Source organism: Cucurbita moschata, unplaced genomic scaffold, assembly GCF_002738365.1.
Source record: "Cucurbita moschata cultivar Rifu unplaced genomic scaffold, Cmos_1.0 Cmo_Scf00022, whole genome shotgun sequence".
NCBI classification, from domain to species: Eukaryota; Viridiplantae; Streptophyta; class Magnoliopsida; order Cucurbitales; family Cucurbitaceae; genus Cucurbita; species Cucurbita moschata.
Genome location: NW_019268538.1, coordinates 379,753 through 391,364, shown reverse-complemented (window position 1 = coordinate 391,364; position 11,612 = coordinate 379,753). Strand labels below are relative to the sequence as shown.

Genomic DNA, 11,612 nt, shown 5'->3' with positions numbered 1-11,612 from the left:
AAAAAAAAAAAAAAAAATTTTTTTTTTTTTTTTTTTTTGTCGATTTCTTCTTCAAACAATGTATGAAAACATAAAACTAAAAAGGTGTATATATATATATATAGATTAGGGGGAAAAGATCGAGTTAATATAAAAGGAACAAAAGAACATATTATTCTTATTAAAATCAATAAATAAAAAGGATAAAAACAATTACTATGCCTTCTCACGTAGTTTGGGGTACCAAAAATAATCAAATTTGACACCCTCATGCTAGCACCTCCTTTCCAAGCTGTACTACAATCTCTCCATGTTATCTTCTTCCCCTATATTCAAGAAATAAAAATCACTCTACCTGAAAGATCCACCCAATGAGATTGCCTCCTTCAAACAACGGTAAGTTAAAATTTACCCCCCTTAGATCCGAGGCTTCCTTGATTACTCAAAAATAACTCACTAGTTTTGTCAACTTCTCCATCGTCAAATACAATATGGATAATTTCTCTCCCTTGCATTCTTACTCAATGCCCCCCTTGCCTAGATTCGGAATTCATTCTCTCCCTTGCATTCTTACTCAATGCCCCCCTTGCCTAGATTCGGAATTCATTCTCTCCCTTGCATTCTTACTCAATGCCCCCCTTGCCTAGATTCGGAATTCATTCTCTCCCTTGCATTCTTACTCAATGCCCCCCTTGCCTAAATTCGGAATTCGTCTTTCCTAAGTGAATTTCTCAATCCCTATCAACAATGCTTCCAAGCTAAAGTTGGTTGTTGGAATTTTTTGGACATAAATTTGCATGTATTGCAAATCCTCGAGCAGAAATCCAACCTAGATTCTACTCCAAATCTACTTCATTTTTTTACTTTATAGTTTATATAAGCTATAAATGTGGTTGTTAAGCAGATATTTGGAACTTTCGAGAGATCTGGTCTCTCCAGAAACTCATCAAATTATCTGTTGTCTTTTCCCTCTCAGGCTCTCACTTTCTTTGTTACAACTCTGGATTACCTAACTAGCTAACCCACACTGCCTTTGAACAAGGACCACAACTTTCACTTCTCTAGTCTCCAGTCCATGCCTCTCTAACACCAATAACTCTTAAATTTAGTAATCTTTGTTCAGAAATTGCCACAGAGAAAATCATACTCTTAAGCCAGGCATTGAAAATTTCATAGAATTCCATCCCATGTTGATGCGTCTTTACTTCCAAAATTAGGTCCCAATCCTGTCCCCTTGTCCTTGGTTTACAACTTTTAAAACAAAGGCAAGAGTTCACCTTCATGTCCCAACCAGTAATCAAACTTCTTCCATTTAAAGGAAACACCTCTAACATGAAAGGCTTCGTTCTTCTACCAAATGCAATTTGAGAAAGAAATCTCGGCTTTCATCTCCTCCTCTAAATCATTATCTTTGGCACTCTAGTTCCAATAAGACTTCCTCTTCAACTACAGTACTTCTATTAAGCTCGATTTTTCATTTCAAATTTCATCAAAATATACAGTCTTCCAACTCATCCAATCTTTTAATGTCTCCTCTGTAATTTTATTGTTGGTTGAAAAAAGGTTCTCAGACTCCTATTCTTTCCAGGATTTCATTTTCCTTTCATTTGCTTAAGCTTCACCACGAACCTGTTAAATGGCCATCCTTAAGGGGGGGTTTTCCCTTTCCACTTCTCACTGCTCATCCATCATCAGAAGAAAATTATAGTGATGAAGCCACGTATTTTGACCTAGTAAGTTCAGAGGGGGAGATCTACAAGCCCACTTGCATATCACCAAAAATCTATTCATGAGTCGACATTTCTCTCGCAAAACTAATAACAAATGAATATACCAAAGGTCATTCAGAATGTGGATTTCAAGATCACATGCCAGAATTAAATCTCACCAGCAGAAACTCAAGTAAGCTTTCCACGTAACATAACTATAATGTTTGAGGTTTCCATCTTCCAATGAAAATATGCATAGAGAAGCTGCTCATATTACAAAATTCATAGCAAAATTGATATCATAAGAAGTCAATCAACATGAACAGATTTTTCTCTTGGTTCTTGGTGATCATCCTTAGAAGAGAGGAAAATCATTTGGCTACCACATTTTAAAGCTTTTTTGCACTTACGGGTACAAATAAAGAACAAGTCTTCAACAAGAAAGAAGAGTCTTTTGATTCTCTCCTTTTCGAGGTTCTCGTGTAAATTCTATGGCCCTATCGTAACTACAACATAAGTAATCATTGTCACTTCGAAGATATTTCTATTAACGTTCCTTAGATTGGGGATGCCTGTCCTCCCTTTTTGCCAGTCCATTTATCCAATGAAATTAGTTTGTTTATAGTAATGAAACTGAGAAGTCGATGTTGAAAGAAAATAAGAATACCTGCTGAAGCAGTGCGATCCTCTGATTTGTAGCTGCCATAACCACAGCACAAAAAGGGTACCTTGAAGCTTTCAAGCTATTACTCATCTTAAAACCTTCACTGGCCCGAATACTCCCTCCCCACGAAACAAAGTTCTCATTCACAAACGCTGCAACAGTCTCCGAACACAAGGTCCTCTCGCAGAACAACGGCGTATCCGGATGATCAGGAGAGTGCAAGTAAACAAACAAAAGCTTGAAGGCATTCCTAGAACGCTGCAACGAGTCCATGAACCCTTCCCCCACAAAATTCGGTCTGGTCGTCCCAAAATCCCTCTCAAACGCGGACACAAAATCAACAGCCTCCGATGTAGCAGCAGAAACAGAAACCAACCGAGCCGACGACTCACCGTTCCGGCCAGAGCCGGACCCCAGACCAATCACACCAAGAGAATACGAAAGAATACCACCAGCAGCCCATAATCCCAGACCAATAGCACCCGAAACAAGCCCTAAACTACCAGAAATCACAGAAATCGGAAGCGTGATGATTTTCCAAGCAAAACTCGGGGGCGGAGCGGCATTTTGTTGCGGTTCCGATCTCTCGAGCATTTGTCGCGTCGCAGGGTCCAAATGTGCGTCGCCACCACCATCATCAGCGGCGGCAGAAGCAGAGGATTCCGAAGTGGTGGAAGTAAAAGAAGAAACAGCGCGTTCGAGGTCCCAACCGTGAGCGGAAAGGATTTCGGTGCAGATTTCGGGATCTTCTAAGCCTGTAATCGCTTGGAAATAGGCTAATTTATCAGCAACATCAACCATATCCGGCAAGGACAAAAATGAATGGAAGAATTTTGTGGGTCTCTTTCGTTCGTCTCGTTTCAAATTCCTCGGAGAATGATCGGCCTCAAATCTTCTTCTTCGCCCTCTCTCGATCAATCGTCACAAAAGATGAGATGCTGATCATACCCCGGTGAAACGCGTCGAAGTAAAATAATTCTGTTTTTTAAATAAATCTATTTTAATCTCTAAAACGCTTCATTTGTCAAATGTCAATTTTGCCTTACAGTTTCAAAACTTTGTCAAATAAAATCAATTTAAATTCTAAATTTTCATAACTAAATTAGTTTATATCCTTACTTTCCCTTATTCCATCTTAAATCAAATCATGATTAATCTAAGTAAATCATGTGAAAGGGAAGTATCTTCTCTACTTCTGGAGCCTGACCTCGCCCCGTACTGGTGGTCAATGCTCAAGCTCTGGCTTCCATACATCAGGAAGATGAAGCCTCTGCTGCACTCGAAGTGCGTTGCAGAGATGGATTTTCTTCACAAGATGGACCACGATGAGCTGTGGTCGAACTTCGAGTGGCCATCGTTTCCTTGGTATTACCATTGCCTTCAAATCACATCTTATTCTCATTTTTTTTGTACAATTTTATTTATTTGACGATGGGTATAAAAGTAAAAGACTATCTCCCTCGACGTAGAATTGCTCAAAGCACACATAACCATGAAGTTCCTACGATGGAATCATAAAAAATAAGAGTGCATCTTATTGGTATGTGTAGTAACTTTCATTTCCTTTTAAGTCTTCTTGGTCATCTTATTGGATGTAGTCCTGGTTCATTAACGTACCCCTCTTTTACTCATATGTCACATGTCCACCAACTCCACCTTGATTCGTCCTCAAACTACACTTTATTGGGAGAAGTATTACTCTGATACTATTTGTATCAATCCATGTCCAGGATTCGAGACATTCTTCTGCATTCCCTACAACATGGTCAATCTTACCTACTCATCCCTTATAAGAATGAATACTATTCCCATATACCAATACATGTTCTTTCAGCGTGCTTGTCCTCGCTCACATGCATTTTAGAAAAATTTCTACCAAGTCACCCAACATAAAGTTACTTTAAACAAAGTACGCATAACCATGAAGTTTACAAAAAATGCATAGGACAATCATAAAATTTAGGGTAATTTTATTTTTTTTTCTTTTGAGAATTAAAAGAGGGAAAAAAAAACTCGCAAAAACTAAAAGAAGTGAAACTTTAATGTCGCACTATGAGCATGGCAGAAACGCATTGGTCAACAATAGCAAAACAAGCTTTTTTCAGAACAAGGTATAAATGTATAACCAACTTTATTTTATGTTCTTCAATATTTAATATCATGCCCTTTTGTACTCTTACCATTAATCATTTTTGTATCTTTCAACAAAATTCACCAACATTTTAAATATCAATAATTCTAAAATAGCGACGAAATAACCATGAATTAATATGTTGGTTTTCTTAAACTCTGTTATAAATTTTTCTTGTATACCTCTATGTCTCAATATGAACATAGCTCAACTGATATAAAATATGTTACCGTTAAAATTTTTACTGAAGGAGAGGCAAAGATAGAAAGAGATTCCCAAAATCTAATGGAGAAGAGAGGCATTGGGATGGACATGACACCATATAGGCATAGGATTGCATTATTGCCCCTTAATTTCAAGTACTATGCTTGTCTATTTCGAGAACATTATTTTCTTCATTAAAATTTAATCCTGATTCCGTTACCATAGATTTACGAAATCATAGAACAAAGTTTAGCTGGTCAAGAATGACATATATCATTGATCCAGAAATCAATATAAACTAGAATCGACAAGAAAATGACAGTTCATATGTTGTACTAAAATTCTTCTTCTCGTTTCTAAATTGTTTTTATATGTCAATCCTGTCATCTCGTTTCTAAATTGATTTTATATGTCAATCCTGTCATTGAACAAGGTTTAATAACGAAAAAAAAAGAGACTGGAATTGAGGGAGAAAACCAATTTGTAGACAAGAATAGAAAAGATATAAAGATCCAAAATGTGAACTATAAGAGTAATTAGCCCTAGAATTTACCATGATCCTCCACCCAACATCCCACTCCAATACCCACTTGAGTCTCCATGCTCTTTCCCTTCCTCAACTCCATTAGCCCCTTGCTTCAAATCCTCAAATGGCAGCTGCATAACCCTCCCTCCCCCGCCATTGCTAGCCTCGCCCGGGACAACGCCATATCCATCGAGAGAGAATCCGAGGCTTGGCTTGAATTGATCATGGAGATCAGGAAACCCCGATGCGTAAACGGAGGCAGGATCAGGGACAATAGAAGGCATTGGAATGAAACAATTTAAACCCTTAGAGTTGGTCGCCATCCCGGTGAGAAGCTCCATCGCCGAAAGCTGATTCGACGACGGAAAGGACAAATTGAGATCTTGGGAAGGAGTGGTTTTAGGGGTTTGAGGGAGATGAAGAGGGTTCTTTGGAGGAAGATTAGAACAAGTGGGAGATGTGGATAAAGTAGAAGAAGAAGAAGAATTAGAAGAAGTAGTAGTAGAAGAAGAAGAAGGCCTTTTGTTCTTCCTTGAGCCACCTCCGACAGGAATGTTTCTTAAGGAACCACCTTCAGTCCAATACCTTCGACATGTTTTGCAAAAGTACCTTGGTTGTGTGAGGCTATAATTATTGTAATAACAAAACTTAGTATTGCTGGAATTGCACCTCGGACAATTCAAAGCTTGTTCCTTTTGTGGTCTAATTTTCCTCTCAACACCAGATACACCACTTGCTTTTGGGCAAGTGTTTGCCACAATTTCTTCATTGGGTTTCAACACAATCTCCTAAAAACAAGATCAAAACAACAAAAGATGGTAAAAAATTTGACAGACATAACAAAACAACAAAATCAAAACAAAGCCGATTGCTTTATGCTTTATAACCCTTTTCCTTTTCACAAAAATTAAATTAAAGAGAAAGGAGAAACAGCCAAAATGGTTTGAAGAAAGTATCAATTTTGTCACTCAATACTTCGGGGGAAGTGGAGATCAAACAAAGGGAAACCCAAATTCAAAAAGCAAAAAAAAAGTAGTGTTCTTTTGTTTTGTTCTTCATGGCCATGCCAAGAAACCAAACCCCACAAACAAAAGTTTCAAACTTTGAGAACAGATCATGAAGAACATGAAGAACAAGAAGAAGAAGAACAACAAAATTACCTGAGGCCATTGAGCAGTATCCATAGAATTGAAGGATTTTTTGTTTTTTTTTTATGGGTTTAGAGAGAGAAAAGTGGAGTGAGGTGATGAGCCTTGAAAGTGGTGAAGAAAAGCTGGAAAAAGAATGTTTCCAGATGGTTCATGTGGAAGTTCTGCCTATGAATTGCTAACCCTTCTTTTATCTGCTCAAACACTCAAAGGGAGGAGAGAGAGAGAAGCAGAGAATTTTATTCCTTATTATTATTTATTTATTTATTTATTAATGTTTTAATTATATTCTATATTTCTGGAGACACAATAATTATATAGCTAGAGTTAGTGGGAATATTTGTCCCCAAATAAAAAAATATGAAACTCCGTCTCACTGTGTGGGTGGGTTTCTTATCATACTGCTAACCACCACAACTCATATCCATTTTAAATTCCGAACATGTTACATGTTACCTCTTTCTAATCGACTTGGTAACTTTTTTTTCCTCAAAGATCTATCTTTGTTTCGTGTTTTTATCCATGCACCAACTTCTATCTATCTCTCAAACGATATTTTTCTATTAGTCGAATTTCTTCCTCATAAAATTGTTATAATGTGATCCATAGTTTCACATTTGTTTGATCTAAGCGTGTGATTCTGTTAAAAAAAATCAAACAGTGAATCAATTTTTAGTATTTATTAAATTTTGTTGTTTGGTTTATTGTTTTAATAATTTAACCTTTTAAAGTGTTTGAGATTAATTTTTATATTATATTTATTAGGAATATAAGATTAATTTTTATATTATATTTATTAGGAATATAAGATAAATTTTGCTAAAATCTAAAAAAAAAAAAAAATTTAAAGTTGGTATATCGAGTAAATAACATAGGTTTTTAGAAATAGCAAATTTACAACAAAAATATATAATAAAACAAAACCCATAAAGTAGGAATTCCAAAGAGAACCAAGTATAGTACTTTAAAAAATAATATATTCCGAAAAAAATAAAATAACAATTAAAGGGATTCAAAAACAGAAAATAAACAAAAATTAAGAAATTCCACATGTAATAGTTTTCCATTTTTTTTTTTTTTTATGAATTAGGGTTCTCTATATCTTTCAAAAAAAAATTAAAATACAAAATGTCAAATAAAACTCCATCCATTTATTTCTTTAACGAGTTGGTACAAAATTTATTCAGTAAAAAATCATCGGATAAGATTAATTAAATCAAAGGATGAATTTCCTTTTCAAACTAGGTCACTTGTTCATGACTTGTTTATCTTGAATTAGAGTCGTCTAGCTCGACCATAATCGACACATAGATTGTATTGATCATCCAATTTGTATGTCTTTGATCAATTCTAAAAAACTAATGGATCATAACCAAAATGAAAACCTAGTCCCTTTTGAAATTAGAAAACAAACTACAGTAATTAGACAAGACCTAGTTTGGTTGATATTTAACCTAATTAAGTCAATTTAAATAAATATTTTTCATGGTAATTTTTTAAAAGTAGGAAAATAAAAAGGAAAAAAATGGGGTCGAGTCAGTTAACTGCTCCACGTCAGATTGAAATATTCGTTGAAACGACATGACGAAAAATTCTCATTCGCACGCCATTCTTTAAACCACTCTCTAACCACTTGACTTCTATCAGTCGTCTACCCTTTTTTTTACCTTACTATTCCATTTTTTTTCTTTTCTTTTTTAAGATAATAAGCAATAACCTCATTTTCTTTTAGTTCAATTTTTTTTTTTTTACTTTTAAAAAATATATTTTAATATTGAACTTCAATATAATTTTTTTTAGTTATGTTTATTTTCTCATAAATTATTTTTCATGCTCTAACTTTTAGATCAAGTTCTACTCTTTCGTTGATGTCTACCAATATTAGTTTAATGGTTTATAACATGTATTATCGATTAAAAGTTGTAATGTTTGAGTGAAGAAAGACTATACGAATGAATTGAGAGCACATTTATACGAGAGTACTCTGAAAATATAATATGATAAAAACTACATATACCAATAACATGGGTCACTCTCAAAAGTAATTCAAATATTAGTAGATGACCCGAATGCAAGAAAATGTTTAGATCTTTCATTGAGGTAATATTTAAATTTTTAATCAAAATTTTAAATCAAAAATAAAGTTTGAAAGCATGATTTTTTTTTTTTATTGAATTAAAAAAAAAAGTAAATAAAAAATGGATAAAAATAGTATTTGTGGATTTAATTTGATGTACTTGTAGTGTACTCCACGTAACCTTATGTCTTTTCATGATTTTGTAATTTATAAGCACAAAAATATTACCATTTTCATGATTTTGTAAGTTAAAATGTTCAATAATGAATGATAAATATATGAAAATTATGATGTAGAAATGTTATTAAATGAGTTGGAATAATAATTGAATGGGATGAAAGTAAATTGAAGTAAATAATTGAGGTAGAAAAATTAAATTAAATTAAATTAACTTGAAATAAAAGGAAGTTCCATCATTGAATGTGACATTAATTAACAAAGAAATATGCTTCCTTTTTGTTTCCTTTCCTCTTTGGCTTTGGCTTTGGCTTTGGCTTCCCCTCCACTCAACCGCACAAACAGCGCACAATACGCAATCATATTTTTAACGGTGTATGATTGCGATCCCCTCCATTTCCATGGCCTAATCATGGCCATTCATTTTCCTCTGGGCCCCATCCATCACGCTACCTCCACGTGCCGCTATCAAACACATTGTATTCAACCACATAATCTCTTCGCTGTGTTTGTCCCATTTACACACACGTGTACTCCATCTACTGGCTTCATTTTGAAAAAAAAAAAAGTTAAATAATAAAAATATGATTAAACTTCCATTTTATCTTAATTAAAACCACCCATTTTTTTTTAAAATTAATAGTATGAATACCCTTTACATTTTTTAAAATTTTAAAGTTTAAGGATATTATTAGAATTTTTAAAAAAATAATTATAAAATTTAGGACAAGGGATAAGTGGAAATTATGGAAATTGAGGGACTTAATTTTGCAATTACAGGACTTTACGTATATTATATTATATGTAAACAATATCATAAAAACTTTATAAGTAAGTTTAGCATATTATTAATTATTAAAAAAAATAAAAATTGTAGAACGAGGGAGAGTTTAGGGGGGTGGGGAGGCGGTGGCTAGAACCGACCCTACAACCCTTTATTTTTGGTGAAATGTAAATATATTATAATTTACAATTATGAACATTCGCGCGTGACGGTTCTTCCAATCCAACTAAGATTTTATTCAAATTCTTAATCCCAATCAATCCAATCAACCCCCCCCCCACCCAAAACCTCCTATAAAACCATATAATATAAAATTGTATATAGTTTAATATTGAATATGCATCCAAAAATGATTTTAAATTAATTAAACTAATCTTAAAATCATTGCGAGATATTTCTCTTCGATGGGTTCAACGTCCCCATCTGGCCATCTTATGATGTCACGTGACTCGCCTCTCTCCAAACGTGGACCGCATGTGCTAGTGCGTCACACGTCAGCAGTCAGCACCCAAATAAATTTTAAAATAAAACCTAAAAATATATATACATTAATAATAATTGTTCTGTTTGATGTGTGTGGCTTCTTCGTTGTCAAAAATATTCCCATTAAACACCAAAAAACATCCAGTGCGGGAATTTTATTTATTTTTGGTCTATCTGATTGCGATGGGGACTGATGGGGGAGATCACAGCCGTTCATTCTTGAGGAAATATGCGAGATTAGATTTTAGATGGGGCCCACCAAATCCGCTTGTGAATTTTTCTCAAGTGACGTGGAAACAAAAAAAAAACAATTAAAATATTTCTAGCTATGATCAATGGACATAATATTATTTATTGAAGTGTGATTCTTAATTTAGAACTAAAACACTTTGGATTTTAATGATAATTTTGTTAAAACTAAAAGTTGTAGGTCCATTAAGTGCTGTTTCGTTGACATTTACATAACAAACAACAATTAATTAGGTTTTTAATTGAGTTTTAAAAGTCTAGTTCGATAATTGGATTAAGTTTACGTCTAGTTAAGAAATGACTCATTTGTACTCGTTTGAGATGAGATTCGCTCTAATTTATAGCAAGTTGTGGCATCGCTAGTGTTAGCTAGCTCAAATAAGGTTAGGTATCTTAGTTAAGATAGATGATTAAAAGTCATATCTAGGCAAGTTAGCCGTGACTCGATTAAGATGGGACTAGAAAGCTACTTGATCTAAGTGAGTCTATGTAACTAAGATTCTAACCTAAAAGAGACGACCTACTAGCTAGCTAGACTAACCTAAGATATCAGATTCGCGTACATATTAGTCCGTCCAGTCAAAACACGTAGCAACAAATAAGAGGTGAGTGAGCTTCAAAAACAAACCCAACAAAAGTTGCATCAAAATAATTGAACAAAACAAACCAAATAGGATTGGCCTTTTGTTTGGAAGCTTACAACAAACAAATGTCGGAGGTGTGGAGCCGACGTACGGCGGCATTATCGTTCGGTGAGTGGCGGCAGACGTGCAGATACGACCAACATAGGAGCCCATTCCTTTGAATTATTACTACCCAATTGCAGCCCTAAGCATGAAATTGTCTCTTCTTCTATTATTGCTTTCTCCATGCCCGCCGGTGGTCCCGTCGCCATCCAACCACCGCCCCCACTACCATTGCCTCCGACACCCTCTCCCACAGTCTAATTTATTTTTAGTTTTTATATTTTTAAATTATTGGTATACCTTTTTCTTTTTTTTGTCCATTCATTTTTCTAAATATAATCATAACTTTATATCATACAACTGTGTATGAGAACTCCATTTTATTGTATTTAAAATGGACCTGACATCGTGCGCTAATTACAACGTGTGAAATGAAAAGACATCGTGGACTACGACAATGACTCGTTCAAAATCAAAGCTATACCGACAATCCTAAAAGATTGATTAGGGTATTTACAAAATGCGCACATCTTTATGGAAAGAGATTTCGTAGACTCTATGCAAGATAATCAAATTTGTTTTCGATTGCTCAACTAATGTTGATTGGTGTTTGTTGAACACAATTTTTTATGACAACGACGACAAGAAGATAGAAAAAAAAAATTGTATGATGCTTAAATAAATTTTGAAATTCGACCTACCATACATTTTTTAAAATATAAGAAATGATTTGAGATTGGAAATATAACGTAAGACTGTTTTATTTATCCTAGATGTTAACTAAAAATTCTCCAT

General features: G+C 34.4%; 2 protein-coding genes across 2 annotated transcripts in view; both read right to left on the bottom strand.

Moving 5' to 3' along the window:
- LOC111459711 (plant UBX domain-containing protein 10-like) overlaps positions 1–3,664 on the bottom strand; it is a 6,701-nt gene extending 3,037 nt beyond the window's left edge. Inside the window, exon 1 of the mRNA XM_023102735.1 lies at positions 2,356–3,664. Within this exon, the coding sequence (XP_022958503.1) occupies positions 2,356–3,153 (798 nt within the window). The 5' untranslated portion in view covers positions 3,154–3,664. The remainder of the gene's footprint in view (positions 1–2,355) is intronic.
- Positions 3,665–4,991: 1,327 nt separating this feature from the next.
- LOC111459124 (dof zinc finger protein DOF4.6-like) lies at positions 4,992–6,584 on the bottom strand. The gene is made up of 2 exons (XM_023101881.1): positions 6,374–6,584; positions 4,992–6,001 (listed from the first exon to the last, which is right to left on the bottom strand). The coding sequence occupies exons 1-2, from the start codon at positions 6,395–6,397 to the stop codon at positions 5,237–5,239; spliced, it is 789 nt and encodes a 262-aa protein (XP_022957649.1). The 5' UTR covers positions 6,398–6,584; the 3' UTR covers positions 4,992–5,236.
- Positions 6,585–11,612: the final 5,028 nt, after the last annotated feature.